General features: G+C 37.4%; 1 protein-coding gene across 1 annotated transcript; it reads left to right on the top strand.

Annotated features, from left to right (window-relative positions):
* The first annotated feature begins 498 nt into the window (after nucleotides 1-498).
* Nucleotides 499-20,939, top strand: LOC139965771 (uncharacterized). Its single transcript, XM_071968461.1, has 14 exons — nucleotides 499-1,111; nucleotides 1,733-1,926; nucleotides 2,518-2,806; nucleotides 3,827-3,981; nucleotides 8,604-8,653; nucleotides 9,422-9,592; nucleotides 9,976-10,061; nucleotides 12,074-12,404; nucleotides 12,637-12,933; nucleotides 13,521-13,543; nucleotides 15,914-16,050; nucleotides 17,518-17,645; nucleotides 18,466-18,574; nucleotides 18,893-20,939. Exons 2-13 carry the CDS (start codon nucleotides 1,751-1,753, stop codon nucleotides 18,537-18,539), a joined length of 1,917 nt encoding a protein of 638 aa, XP_071824562.1. The 5' UTR covers nucleotides 499-1,111; nucleotides 1,733-1,750; the 3' UTR covers nucleotides 18,540-18,574; nucleotides 18,893-20,939.
* Nucleotides 20,940-23,929: the final 2,990 nt, after the last annotated feature.

Raw genomic sequence — 23,929 nt, 5'->3', positions numbered from 1 at the left:
TGGCGTTTTTTTCCTTATTCTCTGGTTCTAATTTCTGAGCATTTGGCTGGCCATAGTATTTGGCATTATGTGTATGCCAAAAGGGGAATCCCGACAACTGATCTACACTAACCACTGATCTGTAATCTAACGCTTCCGTATTGTCGGGATCACTGTTAGTGTGCATATCAGATTTGCAAGAAATTGTTGCGTTCACCAGATATATTATCTCTTCAAAATAACATTTTGCTGTGTTTTGACGAGAACTAAGTTGTCAAAGTAACGATATTCTGCATTTTGTTAAGTTATTTCTTTGTGATGTCATGGCATTTAAACGCTTCCGTACGACAACACCACAATAGCACTACGACGTTGTCACAGAATGTTAAAATGGGAGTGGAGATAAAGCAAGAAAGTTGGGCGACAGCATGTCTATAAACAATATACGTAGGCTGTTCCACTTTGTGAGAGGGAATATATAGGCTCGTTTGCAGTGCGGAAACTACACTAGTACTTCGTAGCTAATTACTAACGTTAGACATGCTGGCACAGAACAAGTACAGATACATTGGGCTTGTGGCGGGAAATGTCGATGTCTGAATTGTATTTCAAGAACGATTTTTTGTCGAAAAGGATTGTTTACCTGGACGTGTTGCTGTGGGGAAATGTTTAGTTCAGTGCAACCACGGAATTCTCCATGGAACAGAGCCCAATGCTGCTCGACGGGAATATAGCTATCACGTTAGGCTACAGGCACGGTTATTGCTAGGTAACGGGTGTCGTCTGCTGCTCTAAGCACGCATACACATTTACGTACTAGTTGGGTGAAATCATCATGCGTTATGGGGAAAGTAATATATTAATACCACCCTGGAACACATCACATGACCCTCCATGCATGGTACGCGCGTACGAACTTATTTACTGTGTGATAGATCAGATTCATTTACCGAAGCGTTTAAATGACATTACAATGAAATAACTAACAACATGCAGAATATCGTTACTTTGACACCTTAGTTCTCGTTACTACACCACTAGATCTTTCGCTACTGTATGTGTATTCACCTGTGCCGTCGATGTTCAGAAGTCATTTCGATTTTGGACAAATTGCTTTTCGTAAAACACATGTGTGAGTAAACCAAAATTATGTTTTTTCTTTTATCAATGTACTTGTTATCAATATATTAATATTCATGCGAAAGTTTACCATTGTTTGGCTCTCAAGCCATTTAGCCTGTATAGTGACAGAAGCCTATACCGTTATGATACGTCATTCTGTGTGAGCTTCACTGAACTAATCTTACTTATTAACATCTATCTAACGACTCAAATTTGAGAAACCAGGTATCTGTTCACCTACTCAAATCTTAAACAATAGCATATGTTCTCATGCGAGTAATTCCTTTTACCCAAAATACCAATGCTTTATACCACACTGTTGATCCCAAGCTTAAAATCTCTGTATTTGGCTTGCTTCCCCCCGGCTACTTTCAAATTGCATAACCTTTTGTTTTATACTGTTGTTTGATACAATTAAATCACCAAGGTATGAATATAATGCAATTAAAGCATAGTGATGTTCATTGTTCATATGAATACTAAGTTGGGCTCGAATGATCTCAAATTTCACATCTTGAATCGCAAATCTTGACTGAACCTCACATCATACAACTGCTATATCGTCTGATATTTCCTTTGAGATCAAGATTCAACATAAGACATATTTTACCTGATTCTATATTATCTGCAGTGCTTTATATCACGTTAAATGGCTAAACCTCCTATCAGCAGTGTTCAACTTGACCTCAGGATATCAAAGCAAGACTTAGAGCCCAAGAAGTACTGGGAAGAGATTGGGTATGGTAGCTTTGCAACCGTTTACAAAGCTTACTGCAAAAAACACAATGGTTTTGTTGCAGTGAAAGAATTATTCAAAGAGTACAGGTATGCATAGTTTCCATTTTAATATCAGACATGGTGTAACTATAGGAAGTTGATAGATAGGATCATAGCTCATTGCATTTTAATGGTCAAGTTGGTTTTACTGACCAATGTACATTCAATACACTTTTCATGTTTAACTGCACAAGGTCTCAAATACTAGAATCTGCCATATGTATCTGTGAAAGTGCATCAAGTTGCTCTTGGGTTTTTGTAATTATCTGGAGCCATGATATTGTGTGAAGGGGCAGAATTATGAAGAATGACACATTTGTGCATGAAGAACATTAAAGTGTTGAGAGATCCACATTCCCATTGTAAAATTATGTAAGATGTGTCCACCATACATTTTCCCCATATGGCCACACATTTAATTTGTATAAACTAGTATTTTGAAACAAAGTAGATAGGATAGCATTCCTTTATGTATGTGTGTTCGCTTTGATTGTAACAGTAAATGCTTTGGCCTTCAGATTTCCTTGAGAATCCTAGTACAATAATTATTCTGCTCCTCAATGCTGACATGCAGAGTGGGTACGATTGAGACTATGAAAAGCAATGGCCTTTTTTTTTCTTTCTTGTATCTTGTTCCAGAGATGTTCAGCAGAAGGAAATCGACAAACTTGTACAGCTTTCTACTCACATACATGTGGTCGGAATTAAAGGTGTTGATCCTGATCGTAACCTCATCATCATGGAGTACTGCTCTTACAGCCTGTCTAAGTTGAGAAAGACTCTGGGGAAGACCTATATACCCTGGCCACGCTGCCTCTACTTTATGCAACAAATCATGAGTGGGGTTGAATTTCTGCATGATAATCACATCATCCACAGAGACATCAAACTTGAGAATGTCATGGTAACTGACAGTTTTGTATGCAAAGTAAGTCTTACTGTACTTTTCTAACGTTCACATGACATGCATGTTCTGCATCGATGGCAGGTCATCGGCGATGTCACACTTTGGGATACCTTAATTACCACCATATTACCAGGGAGGTGCTACTCTAGAGTAGCAGTAGCAGCTCCCTGTTTTTACAACAGATTGACACTGCATGGTTATGCAACAAAATGAAAGGAAGAAAAAAGAAAAAAACATGGAGGATTTCAACCTTATTTTTTTTTGGGGGGGGGGGGTGGGGGGAGGAGGGTCCTTCATAGGAAATAATTTGATAGTGATGTCAATCACATGTTTGGGTAAAACTCTTTTGGCACTGAGTGATAATGATAGGCTTTATAAATTTCAAACTTTCCTTTTAACGTAAACAATGTAGATCGGTAGAAGTACTCACCCTTGATGTCAATATTAGGGGGTGGGGGGGCAGAGTGGTTGGAGGAGTCAACATCAATACCAATTTCTTTGGGTTTCCCAGAAAAGGTATTGTAACCTTATGTAGTACAACTTAGGGAATACAGAACTTGAATTTGCTGCACATCCTTTCAGAAATATGCAAAGTTTGCTTATGAGACTTTCATTGATGGAAAGTTGTCACATCAAACCATGTATAATCAATTATTCTGGCTGTTACAGACATTAAGGTATACTTGAAGATACTATCAGTAACAAATAGATGCATAACAGAAATCTTAAATTTCTATCTTAGCACAATCTGACACAATCATGGCTAACCTAGAAGGCATTGTCTTGAAGAATGCACAAACATGTGTGTTTACAGTGAGAAGTGCATGCTACTTTGTGATGTGCTGAATGCCTTATCAATAATCTATTGTGGTTTGTGTTTTGCTAAATGAACCAGGCAGCTGAGAGTTACTTCACAGTGAGTTTTAAAAAAAATATAAAATACCTCATGTCGTAACCATGGAGACTGAATAACTTAGAGCATTGCAGTAGCAGAGGAAGACTATAAATCAAAGTAAGAGAATACATCTTAATTTTCCACAGATTGCAGATCTTGGACTAGCGAAGCATGAATCCAGCCACACCAATTCGAACAAAGACAGTTTTATTATACAACCGTCTGGTTCAATGTTCTATATCAGTCCAGAACGATGGAATTCACCTGCTGATCCAGCCAAGGAATCTGATGACATTTACAGGTATTTCTGATGCTCTTGTTCCTTTCTCCTTTTCTTCTTCTAGAAAAGCTTTTTTGATTCTTACCAGAGGCAGAGGAATCTGTGCGATGGTGATGGCATGTGTGTGTGTGGGGGGGGGGGGGAGGGGTGTGTGACATTGCTTGTAGATGCCATGTAAGAGTTCATGGTAGCTTAACTTCATACTTGGTGTGTGGATCTGTCTTATTGAGTACAAGAACCCTTTTCTTTCTGTCAAGTTCAATGGTCATTTGGGGTCAACAGCTCTTGGTCAAAGTATGAACTCTTTTGTAAACATGATTACTCAAGAATTAAATAATTGTTGATCTTCATACTTTGTATGTAGATCCAGCTTGGTGAGTTTAAGAATGCTATCGAAATTGGTGTAGGTCAAAGGTCACATGAGTTCAACATATGTGTAATCCTTGTACTGTAAACAATTTAGCTCCAAAATTAAAGTTACAATTAATCTGTGAGTTATACCATGCTGTGATTTTCTTTTGGTGAACATACTTTTGTCAATTTCAGTTCAATTTAGTGAACAGGCCCAATATAAAGTAGATCTCAAGTGATCTTCAATTATACAAATATGTGGGAATACGCATTATTTTACCTTTTTGGCTCCCCACAGGTCCTTTGGTTGAGGGTTGGACACCTGCAAAACGTCTCTAACCAACGTTAACTTTTACTTATTATTAAGTGCTCGTAATTACTACGCGTGCATGTGATACCTTCTCAATGATTCAAAAAATGTTTATTTTCACCTTTGCGTGGCAAGTTAAAAGCTCTATTGAGGTAAATATGTATTTCATTTGTATTATTTCTAAGATTGATTATCTCGAGGGCAAATACCCTCTTTGGTTCCTTGCTTTTTGCAAAGCAAGGAACCTATGCGTTCAACTTGGCGTGTGTGGGTGTGTGCGTGTGTGTGTGTGTGTGTATGTGACGCTTGGCTTGTGTACACGATATCTCAATAAGGAAATGATGTATCATGATCCAACTTGGTGGGTGGATAGCCCATAGTAAGAGGAAGATCCCTACTGTTTTTGGTGCCCGAAAAGGTCACCAAAGGTCAGTTAGATGCCAAAAACCAATATATTAAAAACAGCAATAACTCCCATTGACAGGGTCCGACATGGTTGATATTGTGGGAGTAGTTGTGAATGAGGTACGGGATCGTTTCCAAACATAACGGTAATGTGATCGAAGGTCAACAAAGGTCAATTAATGATAAAAAACTAGTATTTTTGCGATAACTTGAGAAATAAATGTCCGTTAGGGTTGGGAGTTGCTTCAATGTAATCCAATTGTCGACCCGCATCTGGGTGACCCTTGACCTCAATTTGACCTCTGGTGACCTTTTACATGTTTTTGGGGATTTTTACAGTTTTGATGCTATTTTCAGATGTTAAAGGTACCTTCTGATCATAAATGTCAATAGATTGACCCTGTTTGACCTTTTTGTGGGAAGTTATATGGAGTCAAAGTTTTTCGGTCGGAGTTAGGATGGCTGTACAGACTTGTCGTTTTGTTTTTTGGAATCAGGAGATTAAACTACATCTGAAACCAAGGTCAAAAGGTCAAAGGTCATATTAGAAAAAATGTGCTTATTTTGGGAGGAAACGAGCAAAAAAGAAAATGTTTGGTTTTGATGCTAGATTTGGATATCAAAGGTACCTTCCGATCAAAAATGTCAATGGGTTGACACTTGTGTGACCTTCGTGTGCGAAGTTATACGAGGTCAACGTTAATTTTCAGACATTTAATGCAATAACTCCCAGTTCCAAGGTGTGACACAGTTGATATTTTTGGACAAGTTGGAAATGGTATAGGGGAATATTTTCAAACTTAACAGTCATGTGATCCGAGGTCACCAAAGGTCAGTTAATGTTAAAAAACTAGTATTTTGGGGGGGGGGGGGGAAATGGGCAAAGAAAAAAATGTTTGAATTTTAATAGTTTGATGCTATATTCACGTCTCACTGATCAAAAATTTCAATTGGTTGACCTCCGGTGACCTTTGTGTGTGAAGTTATGTATACAAGTTCAAAGTTAATTTTTAGACATTAATGCAATTAAATCTCAATGCCAAGGTGTGACACGGTTGATATTTTGGGACAGGTTGTGAATGGGATGGTGGAACATTTTCAAACTGAAAGGTCATGTCATCTGAGGTCACCAATGTTATCATATCTGTTGACCTGCTTGTAGGTGACCGTATATTTCTTACATTTTCGACGCTATATTTAGATCTCAAAAGTGCCTTTTGATCAAATATTTGTGATCACAAAAGTGTTGGCTATAGTGTTGGTTACTTTATGGGAACATGTAGGACCACAATTACTTGGATTATATGAGCCCAATCTTGCTTGATAATATTATGTGTATTGTCATATACCCCTACGCAAGGAACCACAGTGCCCTTGGGCTCTTGTTTTTATAATCGGTTGAAGGGCTCGAACAAGGAGTATTCTAGGAGCCAAGTTCTCAAGGAGCTCTCAAGGAGTTCTCAAGTTCTCTAGGAGTTCTCAAGGAGTTCTCTAGGCTAGTAGATTGTCATTATAGCAATGTTCAAGTTACATTCACTATTCCAACGGCGGAACAAGTTATAGTAAAGGAACTAATTTTTCTTCTACTACTGCATACATGTCACTTGAGATTTTATGTTAACTAAGTGTTTAATGGGCATCTTGGATGGCAAATGACCCTCTACGATATTTATGCTTGTATATGTCCACATGTTTAGGTATTAACCAGACTGGCAAGTGTATTGTAAGCTTTGGAGCCTATCGGGTTAAATTACACTTAGGCTGTATGTGTTAGTGACTGTAGAGGTGTTCGCTAATCGCGCCCTCGGATAGTCCTCACCGAAGCATTGTTTTAAAATGGCCGCGCCCATGTGTCGCTAAACGTAATTGTTGTACACAAAACAGTGTAGGCGTTGGCACTGACTTGTATCCCACTGGATCTTAGTAAACTGTCTCAGTAATGTATAGGATGAGTTGAAATGAACCAAATGTTTATTCAATTTTTGAGCTGTCATTTATAGGGGAAAATCCCCATATGTTTGGTAATACAGTTGGAAGCAAAGATTAGGGTTATGAAAGTGAGACCCCCAGTCAAAGGGTAAACTGCTCATGTATTGTTTGTATTTTCCAGTTATCATTTTGTCTGAGGAACATCATCTAGATATGTCTCAGATTAATTGGTACTGTTCTGCGGCCAGATTAATTTTAGCTCACTCAGCCAAATTAAAGGAGTCTTCCAATTTGTTTCTAATAAATGAAAGGAGTGTTACCTATGATGAATGGTGAGGCGATACTGTTTCTTATTCCTTAAGAAACTATTCTAGTGGTTTTCTTCTTTCACATTTAGAGCTCGCTAGAGGGGAGCGTTAATACACTGCTTGCCAAGTAGACCAATCTTTGGCTCAGTCATTTGTGTCACCCCGGCCATCTCCCCCCACGGGCGTCACCACACCAACAACCTGACCACTCCTGGCTTTATTTATATAGTCATCCAGGAAATGAAATCTGCTTCAAATAGTTGATACTCTTGTATTGGAAGCGTTAAACAGACTCAAGTAACCCTTATATGTATTTACACTCTGAGTTTCAAGTGGTCAACAGGTTATCTCAAATGGCCTTAAATTGGCTCAAGTGGACAATAGGTTACTTCAGCTTTGACATTTGTATAAACAATGTCATGCAACTCTCATTTATTAATAAACAATTAGTAAAGGGATGGTGGCAGAGCTGATTTGCTCTCCCAAAATTGGAAAAGAAACTGACCATATGCTCATACATCTATGTGTCTATATTTCAACTAGGAAGACTGTTCTTTCTGGATAATGGAACATTTTGGAATAAAATTCTATGCTTGTCTGTAAAATCCTTACTAGTGAATTAATTGGTTTCAGGATCCCCACAAGTAAGTACTATAAATAAGAGAAGGATATCTCTGATCTTTATGGTTATATCACTTAATTCTTGTACAAATTTAACTTACTTGCTCTACAATTACGTCAGATGTGTGGAATTTGAGCAAATTAAATAGCAAGGAATCCCAAAGCCAACTGGCTTTCTGGCATCAATGGCAATTTCTCTGCCATTATATGAGTTCAAAACATCTTCCAGGGATGCATTCAACATCTCTAAATAGCTGTAAGGGACTTAAATGAGGTTTATTATCGTGTAAATTAAATATATATCCCATCTTATTAAGCGATAATACTTGCACAAATACAGATATTTTGTCAATTTATGTCACACATTACTTTGGCCAGATCTGCAAGGTAATATATATGCTGGAAGTACATGATTAGATACTTGGCCAAATGCCAAATAATAGATACTTGACCAGCATATTCTCTGAGGTCGATTACAAGATATTTCAAATGTCAGAGTCTGGTACTGGGACAGATGTCAGATAATTGGCCGTATAACAGATAAACTTTGTGCAGTTGGTGAAAGCTAGTTATACAACTGATGGGTGTTCAGCGAGAACATCAACCGTTTCCCTGTTTAAAACCATACTTGATGTACATGCCAAATATAAGATTTTTCAATGAGTCAGCATTTTATGCTTTCATAATCTCACTTTGATATTCTGATTTTTCTTCCACAGTTGTGGCATGGTGTTCTTCAAGATGATTACAAATGGTAACTTATTCGAGTGTAAGTTCTATTAAATTGTCTTCACATGTAAAATCTCGACAGAGACAACCTCACATATTGGAGTACTTTCAAGAATTTCACTTCCATCATAATCGTTGTTGACGGAGTAATTTTTCATATAGGTTACCCCTGTAAAATACAAATTAAAAATACCAACAACAACAACAATACCAAAGCATATACATTAACATTTTATTAACATTAACTGATATACAGGGTTGAGAGGGAATGATGTTTGAAACTTACCAATTCCTCCCCCAAAATGTTAACCAGTATGAACATAGTTGTTATGTCACCCTTTATTTTTGTTCATACTGCTTAAAATTTGTGGGGTGGGGGAGGGGGAGAGGATGTTAAGGCTTTTATCAAATGTTGATTCCTCTTGTAACCCACATGGGTTTATGCTTTGGTGAAGTGTTGTCTTGCTTTGGGGGGGGGGGGGGTTATTTGTGGACCATTCATTTAATTTTCAATATTTTAAAGTCATGGCAATAAAGATTTGATCAGTATTGGCCTTTGAATGCAAATTAGCATTTGCCATTTACCAAAATTTCCAAGTATTACAGGAAATAAGAATCCATTCATCAGACAGAGAAAAATGTTTCCACTGAATGTTGATAAGTTAACTTTAGTAGTAGTAATTCCATCTGGCTTGAACAATGCGACCCCCATGTTGGTAAGTTTTAAGATTTCAATTCATAAAAAAGTACACACTTTTGTTTGCTGCCAAGGAATTCAAAATTTACAACTTTTATTCTTCTCTTTCAGCGGAGAATTTACCGTGGGATGAAAGTGTTGTTTCTAACTTAAAACATTACCTCAAAGGTCCATGGAGAGAGTCTTTCATAGAACAACTTGGGAACGATTGTCCTGTCATTGTGAAAGATGTTCTTAAATCGTGTTGGCATAAAGAACCAGTAAAAAGAAGGACATGTAAATGTAAGGTATCATTGATATTCTTTTATCAGATTCCATTTAAAATGTTGCTGTTACTTGTTATTTAGCCTTTGAAGAAGTCCTGCTAGGATTGAAACGTCAGGCTAACTAATACTTTTACACATTCTCCTACACAGGCTCTCTTGTGGATAAGCAGTTTGCTAACAGTTTTATTTTATTTGGATATTTATAAAACAGAAAATGAAATTAACTGCTTTAAAGTAAGAATTGTCTACCAAAACACAACAACTTTTACTAAAAGGGATAATAATATCGCCAGTATAGCAAAAATGGTTTGATTTTTCAAGACAGATTTGCGCCAACTTTGCGCAATGCTTCTAAATTTGTGTCCAGCAATACCAATTTCCCATTCCTTCTTCCTCCAGCCTGGGCAGACTCATTGAGAAACTACATCCGTGATGAAGTTAACGAAGAAGACCTGGCAAAAGCCGACGAAAAATTGAAGGATCTTGTAAGTGGGCTATGAATTTTCATCTTTTGAGTCTCTGCTATATGGGGTAATTGTAGTGGAGTTTGATTAACAGTATGGTTGTAAAGTTGTGTGATTTTTATAGACAGCCTGTATTTATAAGCCATGTTTACTCCAATATGTTTCCTGTGGAACACAAGGAGTACATATGCATGGATACCCATTAGTTTACAAGAATAAAGCTCGTTAAAATCTTGATTTTTATCTTTGAAATTTGCTAGAAAAATGCTACAATTGTCATACTGGTAATATGGCAACACTGCTAAAGCAATCATTTAGATACAGAGTACCAATCCTTGGTTAGAAGATGTTGTGAAGTAGATTGATAATTAGATTAGAGAATTAGTTTATACATGGGGATGAGCTGTATTGGCTAAAGGGAAGCTGGCACACAACTCCTAAAATTTTGAATGTATGACATGTCCAATATTCACAAGGTGTCGTTTTATCTAGTAAAAACTGAAAGGGCACTTTAAACCACATACATGACAAGTGTTTCTTACTTTACCATCCCAACCCTAGCCCCCTCAACACACTGACATTTTAGCATTTATCAGAAACAGGCAAATGAGAGAAATGGGTACATCACAAATGACACATGTCTTGGGAGGCACACATTATTCATTCATTATATCTTGCAGTCTTTCCTTCAATAGATCAAAACAGTATCTTGAAAGGAACGGAAACATTGATTGCATATGTTACTGCCTTACTATCTAAAACATGAACATCATTTGAAACAATAGAATGAATAAATCACATTAGATTAGAAACATGGAGTAGATCAACATTCCACATTATATCATGAGGTTGGCAAGTATTAGGCTTCAAAACCATAGGTGCTACAATGACAGTAGCACAATACCATTTATGGGTTTTTGTAAGTTTTGTTTCAAGTGCTAGGGTATTAAAGTGCAGGGGTATACAGATAAATTAAGCATTTGATAAATTAATAGTATATTGAACAACTTCTGTTTTGCTCACTTAATGATATATATTGAAATTAGTTAGCTGGACAAATACTTGGTTCAGTTGCACCGCAGAGACCTTCCATTCCTTCTTATTTTCAGCTTATTAAATGTTTCACTATCAAAATTTACCACAAAGAATTGCTCAGACAAGGGCTTTACATGATACTGTTCACTGCATTGAATCTTACTCTTGAAGATTTAAACTTGATAAAATAAATATTTGTCATGTGAAGAAATTATAGTTGTGGAGATGTAATCAGAAAGGTACAGAATATTACTGCATGTGGGATGTAATTAGAGGTACTTTCTTTAAAAAGATAAAGAAAGTTTAAAGGGTACTTCTGAACCAGTCCGTGTTTAGAAAAAGTATTTGTATTAAATTTCCTCTTGACAAAATGGAAGTGAAATGTGTATCTATATTTTGTCCAACTCATATGTGTAAAGGTAAAACAGGTGTGTCAAAGTTCCATTTTTTGGTGGAGGGGGATTTGGGTTTTTATCTGTAAATAGAAGGGAAGAGATCTGAAACCATGTGTCATTTTTGTCAACCAAAACTCAAGACCAGGAAGGATACAGTTTAAATATAAACTTGGAAGGTTCGGGAAAGATGCAAGAATGAATTTATGACATTAATTACAGATAAATTTATGTGACTCAAGAGTATTGGACTAAACAGTTAAAGGACATCAGTTTTGTCCCCACATTTGTGCATTTTAGTAAAAATAACTTTCTAGAGGCTCTGTACTAAAAATTAGTCCTAGACATTGAGAAAGTTGAAAAATTACATAGCTAATTTTAGAGTGGCATAAAAAACGCTTGTTTGAAATTGTGCACCCATAATAACTAACCAATGACGAGCTCAGCAAAATAACTGTACCCATATACATATCTCTTAATTAGATTAACGGTAAATAATATGAATTTAGCTTGGTCTTGGCAAGAATGATGCAATCTTAAAAAAACCAACAGAAAATAAAGCTTTTAGAAATAGAGCAAATGATGTCTCTACATTTGAAATAACAGTTGAAAGGTGGGAAATCTCGGACAAGGCATGGCATATCCCAGTCACCAGCCACTCCTCTCAGTGACAGAGCATCGGCAGGAGGGGAAGAAAGAGACTATCGAGATTCCCCAACCGATGATGATCCGCCCACCACAGACGATGATCCGCCCACCATAGATGACGATCCACCCACCACAGTTGATGATCCGCCCACCATAGATGACGATCCACCCACCCCTGTAAATAAAGAGGTTTCCTCCGCATACCCTGAAGGCCTTACAGGGCGCTACGCAGATGGAGCATCATTTCATTTGGAAGAAGAAATGAGTAATCTGACAGTTGAAGGAAAATGTTTGTAAAATTCTTTCTGTTTATAGTTAGCAAATGTAGTACCTTAGGAATATTTTTGAAAAAAAACTTCTAGCAGAATTCTTGGAAAATTTGCAACATTTAGGCATTGAAAAGTTTTTTGTGTTGTTGATGTTGCAATCTCACAGTATAGTTTGTTGTAAATCTGTGGACTTTTTCAAGAATTTATATTCATCAGTGAAAAAATCTTGTCTGTTTCTTATTTTCTCTCCAGATACTGACGTTTTTGTATTATCGGGAGGTAATGATGTCATCGAATGCCATGGTCTGCAAACAAACACATCATACAAATTATACCTCCAGAAAGATACCGGCGAACTCTGTTTCATTAAGGTGCCAATCGGGTCAGATGGCAATGAGAAATGGATACCTTTGAGGAGGATACAGACAATTGTAAAGAACAAAAAGGAAAGGATTTTGACGCTGCAAGTTCGGGTAGCAGGACGTACCCAAGTTCAACATGTAACACTTTCAGTTTCATCACTGGATACTTTATGTGCTGATTTGAGAGGTGATTTGTTAAATTAAATTGAATAGTTACTTTACTAATTTTTACGGGGGTCTTTGATGATTACAGTAATATATTCAACTATTATGGAATGAATATATGTGGTCAAGTGTGTGACACCTTGCTTGTAAACACCATATCACCAGAAGGGAAGCTTGGACAAATTTCATGCTTTCTGCATTAGTGCCCCATATTGAGTAAAAGAAGCCTATGTGTTTTTTTTAGCAGGTCAAAGATCATTTGAAAGATACTAGAGATCAAAAAAAAGTTTGCAAACAACATCTTAAGAAGGGAATCTTGGAGATCTCATACAGGCATACATGTATCTGTATCATACTGAGTAGAAGAAGCCTTTTGCTTTTGGTTACAACATAACTCAAATGCTAGTTAGTGAAATACAATCACTATTTGCAATAGTGTACCTGCCATGCATCTGTGGATTTGATCTCAACTCTGGATCCAGTACAAGTGTAAATTTTAAATCTCATTGTTAACACCAGTATGAAGATGTAAAAGCAGAGAATAGTTTTTGAAAGAGTGAATATTTCCCCAATTCAAATAAATTAATGTAATTTTCTTGTTGTTTTCAGCTTGTGGAGTGTGTGTTAATGAGGTAGGTACTCCTTCTTCTTTTAGGTGGCAGCCTGTCTAGGATTTCAGTTAACTTTAACAATCATACTAAAAATGTAACAAGAATAATGTTCAGGACTTGAGAACTTATGTATGAATCAATGTAAGTCCAGTAAAATTCAGCCTACTTTGTAACCATTTACTTTCCCTGAATTAATTAATAGGTCACACAGGTTATTTTTGCTCTCATCTGCAAGTCGTTGAGGAGATATTAAACTGGTCTGAAATACCTTTAAGCTTTCATCACAAACATATTCAAAAACTTTTGCATAATAGTGTTCAGACCATCAACGTTATCTAACAGACGAAGAAACAGGTTTGATATCAGATCTATAATTTTGTTATACACAATATGCAGTCTTCACTAAGTTGAAATGTGTTACAGCCACAGCTCACCAATCAAGCAACTGTATATTAACCCCGTGGAATCTACCTGCGTAGTCTGTTGTAATCATTTGGTGTTGGAATGAGATTGGTTATACATAAGGAACTTAATAATAAAAAAATTATTCACAAACTGTTAAAACAGTCAGTCATAGCCCTCAAACTATTCACCAATACTGGCAGATTTGGGAAGAAATTTCATCCCTCTGTTTTCAAACAGTGACTGTTTCTCAAGCTAAAAGCTGGCAAAATGGTTTTGTTAATATTGTTACTAAGTTTGTTATAGTTAGTAAATCTAGGGGAAAAAACTGCAAAGTATGGTATTGAACGATGTAGACCAAAGTACTGTTAAGATAGGCAGGTCTCGGTCGGTAGGTTTCAGCCGTTTGCTCATTGATACAATAACTTGCATATTTAATGAATCAATTTTGCCTTGAAAGCTGGTCTGCCACCTAGTACAATATATCTGAATACAATATTCGTGACACGTTGCAGTGTCTCTGGAATAGGTTAAATATCAAAAGTGTTTCTGCAAATTATTTTAAAGAAATTAAAGAGTGAAGGTGAATTTTTACAGTCTCGTGAAAACGCAAAGACGTCTCACACAAATTTTTCAACAGCTTACCCATTGTCACACCACAGTCTGCACTATTCAAACAGATGCATGCACACTTGTACCTACAGGAAATGTGCAGATTTGTGTTCTATGAACCATGGGGCTATGCATGCACACTCCTACCTACAGGAAATGTGCAGATTTGTGTTCTAGGAACCATGGGGCTATGCATGCACACTCCTACCTACAGGAAATGTGCAGATTTTTTATCTAGGAGCCATGGGGTTATGCATGCACACTCCTACCTACAGGAAATGTGCAGATTTTTGATCTAGGAGCCATGGGGTTATGCATGCACACTCCTACCTACAGGAAATGTGCAGATTTTTGATCTAGAAACCATGGGGCTATGCATGCACACTCCTACCTACAGGAAATGTGCAGATTTTTGATCTAGGAGCCATGGGGTTATGCATGCACACTCCTACCTACAGGAAATGTGCAGATTTGTGTTCTATGAACCATGGGGTTATGCATGCACACTCCTACCTACAGGAAATGTGCAGATTTGTGTTCTATGAACCATGGGACTATGCATGCACACTCGTACCTACAGGAAATGTGCAGATTTTTGATCTAGGAGCCATGGGGTTATGCATGCACACTCGTACCTACAGGAAATGTGCAGATTTGTGTTCTATGAACCATGGGACTATGCATGCACACTCGTACCTACAGGAAATGTGCAGATTTGTGTTCTATGAACCATGGGACTATGCATGCACACTCGTACCTACAGGAAATGTGCAGATTTTTGATCTAGGAGCCATGGGGTTATGCATGCACACTCCTACCTACAGGAAATGTGCAGATTTGTGTTCTAGGAACCATGGGGCTATGCATGCACACTCCTACCTACAGGAAATGTGCAGATTTGTGTTCTAGAAACCATGGGGCTATGCATGCACACTCCTACCTACAGGAAATGTGCAGATTTTTATCTAGGAGCCATGGGGTTATGCATGCACACTCCTACCTACAGGAAATGTGCAGATTTGTGTTCTAGGAACCATGGGGCTATGCATGCACACTCCTACCTACAGGAATTGTGCAGATTTTTTATCTAGGAGCCATGGGGTTATGCATGCACACTCCTACCTACAGGAAATGTGCAGATTTGTGTTCTATGAACCATGGGGTTATGCATGCACACTCCTACCTACAGGAAATGTGCAGATTTGTGTTCTAGAAACCATGGGGTTATGCATGCACACTCCTACCTGCAGGAAATGTGCAGATTTGTGTTCTAGGAACCATGGGGCTATGCATACACCCTCCTACCTATCTTGCAAGTTCTCTGTACTTAATTAACACACTAATCTTGGTTCCCAATTGTTTAACCCAAACTTAAAGGATCATGACAACTCAGTAAAGGCAGATGCTAAGTGCAGATACTATCGTCAACAAACTCAGGATTCTCATCTGCAGGATGAGCCAACACAACACTGTTCGAACTCCCAACCTTTCCAGCAAAACCGTTCGCCTAACATGTGAGACTTTTGTTCATTCTTGTTGTTTTGATTATATTTGGCATCACAACCTACTGTGTATATGAGAAGGGATAGGATGATTCTATTCCTAACTCCTTTGTAGAAAATTATGGTAAATTTTGATGTGTAGTTTTACACATATGGGTGTATGTTTGTGTGTGTGTGTGTACCTGTACATGTGAGCAACAAAGTTTATGGTGAGCTCAATAACCACAAACTGATAAATCTCATGCATGATTCTGGGTAATACCTGGAAATCACAATGGACTCAGTACTCCCCCAAATAACAAAAACCCTTAAAGTAGATATGAGACTGTTAGTGCCATTCTATATAAATCAAGATCTATGAATTTCAGAGATCTGCAAGACTGGTTGTGTCAAAGTTCTCCATAAGATTGCCTACTGTTCTACTTGTGCAATTATTGTTGTTGAGAAAATTGCTTGGATGGTTGCATGGTGATTATTCATTTATGGAGAGAGGAATTTCAATTGTCGTGTGTAATATATTTGTCCTTATTGGCGTTCCATATTGTACCTGTTTGCTGCAAGTCTAAATAAAAGACTCTTCCAGTTGTTATGTTAAACAGAGAACCGTGCATTGTGTTTTATTCGTTAACAGCCACCAAAATATGTTACATCGTGCAATTAAGTTGACAACATGTGCATGGTTTTAAAAGTTAAGCCCTTGAGGTGAGCACCTCAATAGACAAAATACAGATTAATATTTGCATGGTTTAAATCCACCCAGTTATGTTGATAACCAGTCCCTCTAAAGATTGCTTTAAAACTGACATACCTCCACCCTCTCCTCCTTACCACCACTCAACCAGAACCCATATCTCAGTGTTTTTTGTTACTTCCTACCTGAAGTTACCAGCATGCACCTATAAAACAGAAATGGTCAATTAGCACTAATCGAAAGGTGTAAGGAATGTCGTGTATGTGAATGTGTTGTCTTTGCTTTTAAGCAGAATTATAATGTAGTACACAATGATTGGTCAACCTCATTGACCCCATCCATGATCCCAATAGCTTTTGCTGAAGTCAAAGGTTATTTCAGTAGAAAGTGGACAAAGTCTAAGTATATATTGCACTCTGTGCTTGGTGCACACACATTGTCATTCTTTCATAGGTACATTGTAAGGATAAAGCACATTGGGTGTGAACCTCACATTTTGAGGTTTAGAATTCCATTAGTGCATGTACTAATTATCTATCAAGTTTTGCTTGGGACCAAAAGACCAATGGTTGGAATAATAAACTGTTATTGTGCCTTGGATTTGAAAGATCGTCCACCTTAGTAAATGGGATGAAGAACTTTTCATTTCTTGTCAAGAAAACAAGAAAATCCTTCATCCAAGGCAAAGTTGTTTGCACATTTAATTGGTAAGCTATTAACTTTCTGGTTGTGTTTTGTTTTGCCTTGCACATTAGTATCTTTCCTCATGATTCTTAACTGTATTTTAGGCAACCACCACCTCATGCAGGCCAGCCTCTTAACCAGCGGCAGAATCTATCCCACCATGGACAATCACAGTACCAACCAGAGTTCAACCAGAACAGGCAGCCTACCAGCAGCCAGGCTTCACCATCAAGTCAGTGTTTACTATTAAAGTTATGATAATGGTTTGCTTGAAAGTGCAGAAGGATATGATAACAGTTTTCACCTTCCAATAGTTTGAGTGCAAAATGTGAGGTAACGATGTACAACTGACTTAAAATAAGATCAGAAGGGATTTCTCATGGTGATTATTGTAATGAATGATCAAGAGTCTTAGAAAAGAGCAGTGCTTGAGTAATCACATAGATGGGGGGGGGGGGGGGGGAAGTCTTTTAAATAAGAAAAGGGGAATTGGAATTAATCTTTGTCACATATAGAGGATATAACATCCACACAAAAGTGATATGTAAGTTTTGATTCCTTACTGGAGGAATCTATGTGATGATGATGGTGTGAATGGGTTTTTGTATTCTGACCGAGGACTTGAACAAAAGAATTCCAGGTCCTCAGTTATGAGTTCTAAAGAATCACCACTTCCTCGGAAGAATTCTATTGTATGGGGTATTGTTAAGGTTAGGGTACGTGGATTTGAACAATGGAAAATACAATGGGGTCCTCGGTCTGAATGTAATACAAACGTGTGTGTGCATGTGTGTGTCTGTTTCTGGATACTGAAGCATTTTGAAGAAATAAAAAAATGTTATACTGTAAAATCCTTACTAGTGAATGAATGGTTTATATTCCTACAAGGGTAGTGCTACAAGAGCTGGAAATCTCAGAGGTTTTTTTGTTTCTCACTTTCTTCCTTGTGAAGAAGACTGACGGTAGCTTAGGTTTAGTAATTCATGAAATCACCATAAATCATTGTTTAATGTTTGGTGTCTTTTGTTTGTGTTTACTTTCCTACCATGTAGTTAATTACATTAACCACATTGAGAACTTTTATAATGGACCGACGTATCATCAGGGTGGACCTCCAAACACCTAGCATCAACCTCCTCATCTACGGAGTGGATTAATCAGGTACAGTGTAGTCCTTCTTTTACGTATCGAAGCCTTAGTGTGCATCAAATTCGGTACCATTCTTAGACCATATGCAGTTTATCCAGATGTTTGATAAATGTCCTCAATGTGCTAGAAAGTCAATTAATTGCCAACCATGGGCAAATTTTAAAAACCAATTTACTGCCACTGTAAAAGTATTTTGATACCCACACTGAAATTCTAGCAAATTGTTTGCGTACTGAAATTTGAAGCCAAAACTAATAACAGCTAGCTTAACGTTGTTGCTTCAAATATCTTCTTGGTCATGAATTTTTAACCTTTCATTTTTTTCTACAGATTCTTCCAGAATGGTCAAGGATGAAGGAATTTTTTAGAACAAATTGTCAGTAAAATTTGCAAAGTTCCTGCATTGCCAGAAACAAACCCTCTCACCGTTTGAGGTAAAACTTCTGTGCACTTAACAGTAACTATGAGGAAGTTTGCTTCCAACTCGTGTATGCTAGTCTTCTGGCACAGGACAGTGAGACTTAATTAGAATAGTGTGATCTAGTGAACTTTGCAAGAATTCTAAGTGCTGATTAAACTGGTTGTGTCTATATTCCAAGAACTGCTCTTGTAGGAAATCTGCTCAACTTGACATTGGCCGATAGTTTTATTGAGCAGCATTCTCAAAGATACAACCGGAGTAAACATGGTCACTTCTATTACTCATACAAGAAATATTTCCAAGTTTTAAATTTCTATATTTTCATGTTTTCATATTGAAATTTTTGTGAATTTTGATCGATGTCCTTTCAACAACTTTTTTGTTATGGACTTTTGAAACAAAGCTGGTTTATCATGGTTCTCCAAAATTAAAATTTCATTTTGTAATAGCTTGTGCGCAGTGTCCTGTGTCGTTTCAATAACATTTATGTAATAAGTCAAAAGCTCTATGTTGGATCCTCTCTGGGCCAAAGTTAGAAGAGCAAAATGTTTGGGCTGCTTTTAATTCTCGAATTACTCCAAATGAAATTATATCACCCTGAAATATGTCAATTTCTATATTTTGGCTTATATATAAAATTAACTATAATAAATAATTAACTGTAAATAATAATAAACTTATATTCATATATTTACTACTTTTGTTACTTCAACATTTAATGCTTTCCTTAAATTTTAGCTATTCCACAATATTGTCTTATATCTTCAAATATTTTTAATATCTTCATTTGATATCTTCAACTTCAAATCATTTTCATAGATTTGATATCTTCAAATCATTTTTAAGTATTGGGAAGTTAAAGAACATCTCAAAGTATTGTTAACATTGGGTCAGGTAACCATAAAAAAGCTAGTGATCTTGTAAAATTAGTTTGAAGATGTAAATGCAATTTCTTTAAGCAGTGAATATTTTGAATTTGCTCTGAGTTAGTAAATCGTTAATGAATATAATTTCACCATTGAAAATGGAAAATAAAACAATATATTATATATATTATATCTAGATTTTTGGTGCAGAACTTTGTACATGAGCAGCGTTTGTCAAGGGCTACTCTAGTCTAAATGAACAGAGTTTTAAAACAAATTGTGAGTGAACTTGCCCGATGCATGTGAATGGTCAACAAGTGAACAGACAGCATGTGAAAGCTGAAACTGATGTCGGACAACAGAAATTAGAGCTGTGCACTTATCTCTGGCTCTGAATCGGTTGTTAAACTGCAATTATGATGTTCATTTGTGATGGTGTTTATGCGACCTATAAAAGCCAGCCAGGGGCTCCAAGTTTCTTGAAACCCCCAAAGTGCGCCCTTTTTCTTTTTTTAACCAGAATGCAAAAGTGCATTGTGGTTCTGATGATGTAACATGAGCAATTTTCTTCATGAATCTGGTGTAATGTATAGTGAGGGTATACAACAAACTAGATCTTAGTAATACAGTAAAAAGCAGTGTTATGTGACAAACAATACATTCAAAATGACACAGGCTGTCCTGAAATGACCATTGGCCTCAACAACAGGCTTCTTGTACTAAATGTGATACATCAACACACTAAATATGACATCTGTCCAAGCTTCCCTTGCGTTATTATGCTATGGTAGGTGTCTTAGTGTAGAGAGACAGGTTAGATGGGAGTGAAGTAGATGTTTGGCAATTGTTGACTTCAAATGACCTTTGACCTCCACAATCAATCAGGCTTCTTTTACTCAGTGTTATACACCATCATACTAAGTATGAGATCTGCTCAAGCCTTCAATATTGAGATATCATGTTTACAAGGTTTTCACAATTTGACTCCTGGTGGCCAAAAATGACTGTTGACTTCCACAAAAAACAATAGGCTTCTTGTACTCAATGTAGTACTTCTACACCCAAATATTAGGTCTGCCCAAGCTTCCCTTCAGATATTGTATTTATAAGGTTTCCCAATTTGACCCCAAATGACCTTTGACCTCCACCAAAACTATAGGCTTCTTGTATTCAGTGTGGTTCATATGCATATTAAATATGAGATCTGCCCAGCTTACATACTGTGTTTACAAGGTTTTCACAATTAGACACCTGGTGACCCCAAATGACATTTGACATCCACCAAAACAAATAGTCTTCTTAAAATTAATGTGGTACTTCTACACATCAAATGTATGTGAGGTCTGCCTAAGCTTCCCTTTTTGAGATATCGTATTACAAGGTTTTCGGAATTTGACCCTGGTGACCCCAAATGACAAATGAACTCCACGGTTCTCCACCAAACCTATAGTCTTCTTGTACCTAATGTGGTTTATATTATATTAAATATGAGATTTCCCAAGCTTACCTTCTTGAGATACATGTTTACAAGGTTCCACAATTTGACCCTTGGTGACCCCAAATGATCATTGACCTCCACAAAAACAACAAGCTTCTTTCACTCAATGTGGTACTTCTTCACACCAAATATGAAATTGATCTGACCTTCCCTTCTTCAGATATCGTGTTTATGTGCCATCATGACTGCAAAGATTACAATGATCATCGTAACCAAAAATGACCCTTTCTGTTAATAAATAGTACTTCTCCCCATTTTTCTAATTAAAAAGTGCCCTTTTGGTATTCAAAGAATGTCCTTATGCGACATTCAAGTTAAATTCTGCGGAGGAGTGACAACAAGAAATTTTTCCCTGTTGGTACTTGTGTTTATTAGCATTGATATCATTACATAGTGTAATGCGGCAAATATCGCCTGTTGCTCGGTAGAGATTGGTACTGTCGTTGCCCCTGCGGAAAATTACTTGGTAGGCTATTTCAGAAACCTAGCTCCAATAAGCTCCACTCAAATAAATGATTAAATAGTTGTGTTGATTTCAAGCTGATTTATTCTCGATCCGTGATACAATTCAAAGTTCAATTTTAAACGCTGTAAAATAACTTCAAAATACTGATTGGAAACCCAAAAATAGGTATAAATTATTTGGTGATATATATACTGATCGTGAGTACGGGATTATTCCTTCTCCTGCACTAATTTGCCTCTTGAACAACTGTTCAGAGGTCACATGTGATGGGGAATCTGATCTATGATTGGTTCAATATTACCTACTTCTGAACATCATTAATATTCATCAAATCTATCACTGAATGAACCAATCATGAGTGAGAAAGAATTTGATTTTATTCGCACTCAGATTGTGCAAAATACAAAACTATTACAAAGACAAAAAGGATGGAAAAGAAAAGAGTAACTGGAGCTAAACCCATTAGGTTGACTGAACGTCGACTCAATTCCAATGGGGCCCTATAGACGAAAAAATGCACAATGAATGGAAAAAACTAGGGAACCAATAAATAAGACACAAAAAAGGAAGATGTTGCACAAAAAACAGAAAAGTGCCTCCCTCTCCCCCCACCCCCAAAATTACATGAGATGCTTCCTTAACTCAGCTCTAAAAAGATGAGAAGACTTAATGGATTTGATATGATTTGGAAGAGCATTCCAATCCTGAGTTGCCGTGAAGTAGAAAGTAGAGCTAACACCACCCATAGAATCAATAACATAGAAATTGTGATATCTTGAACGAGTCCCCTGGTTATGAATGGCAGAGGTTTTGGTGAAATTGGTGGTGAGGTAAGGAGAACTACAGTTGTTAAGGATTTTGTGTGTATGGTTTAACCTAATGAATTTAGCTCTACTCTCTACGGATAACAATCCAAGACCAGAAATTTCCTCCTGCCCAACATGGAATCCCGGGCCTTGCATAAGTATGAAGCAAAACAAGACGCTGTCCTAATTTTTTGTTATTCTTTGTCTGCAAATACGGGCTCCTAAAGTAACTAGACGTCTGGAAAATGTTCCGAACAGTTTCTTGTATACTTCTTTATTCAGGAACCGTTGGAATTAACGAGGCCGGGAAACAGGAAGGTCAAAAGTGCCAAGGGTAAAGACCTTGCGGGTTCCCCTCCCTCTCGGTTTCCCCTCCCACTCTGAATGCAATAATATTAAAACACATTAAGGTGAAATCATCAATCATGTAAGTACAACATTCAGAGTACCTTGGCTGAGCACAGGCCGGTAATCATGACTTTATACAGACTGTCTGTGAACCACAGGGCCAGTATACTCTAACCAAAACGTATACACCACCATTTATACAATCAACCCAGTATTCCATATAAAATAAACATTGCTATATTTCTCTGTACATATATTAGCAAAGGCACCCTTCATTCTTCATCCCGAACCCCAACCCCCCCCCCTCACCCCATACACACACAATAACAGAAAAGGTAAAAAAGTTGATGTTTATGCTAAAACAATAATATAGCACATTTAAGAAACCATCAAAACATAGACTGCTCAAGAAGTACGGAATGATGCAATACCGTCACTTGCAAAACATTTTTTCCACATCATAACTTGGTGCTGTCAAGGATTCTCAGATAATACTATTCAGGCGCGTATCAAGGGGGGGGGCGTTGGGGCGCGCGCCCCCCGGGTAAGCAAAAGAGGAGAGAAAAAAAGAGAAGAAAAAGGAAAAAAGGGGGGAAAAAAGAGGAGGAGGAGAGGAAGGAAGGGAAAAGAAAAAGAAGAAAGAGAGAAAAAGAGGGAGTAGAAGAAAACGCCAAGACACCGGGAAGAGAAAGAGGAACAGTGACATCATTACAGCTCTGGTCCTTATTTTATACACAGGGTAGCCAGTGACGGATCAAGGATTTCGGAAGGGGCGTGTGCCTCACCCTACCCCTTACACCGACAGCTCCATTTTTGACGTTTCCATTTTTCCTCTCACACTCATGATCTATATATATATTATTTATGGCTGCAGCCCCCCCCCCCGCGCCTCCTACGCCTATGTGTGTAGTGTTCGGTTTCGGAAATATCTGCTATTATTTCATTTCCTTCAACCAAGTTTT

The sequence above is a fragment of the Apostichopus japonicus genome, chromosome 3 (assembly GCF_037975245.1).
Source record: "Apostichopus japonicus isolate 1M-3 chromosome 3, ASM3797524v1, whole genome shotgun sequence".
NCBI lineage: Eukaryota > Metazoa > Echinodermata > Holothuroidea > Aspidochirotida > Stichopodidae > Apostichopus > Apostichopus japonicus.
Note: the sequence above shows the minus strand (reverse complement) of the source record. Positions and strands in the feature narration are given on the sequence as shown.

Bases quoted from the DNA above. Each gene is read 5' to 3' on its own strand.
- LOC139965771 (XM_071968461.1), top strand. From the start codon at position 1,751: ATGGCTAAACCTCCTATCAGCAGTGTTCAACTTGACCTCAGGATATCA. The intron at 2,807-3,826 runs GTAAGTCTTACT...AATTTTCCACAG, and splicing joins CTGACAGTTTTGTATGCAAA to ATTGCAGATCTTGGACTAGC. The intron at 13,544-15,913 runs GTAGGTACTCCT...CCAAACTTAAAG, and splicing joins GTGGAGTGTGTGTTAATGAG to GATCATGACAACTCAGTAAA.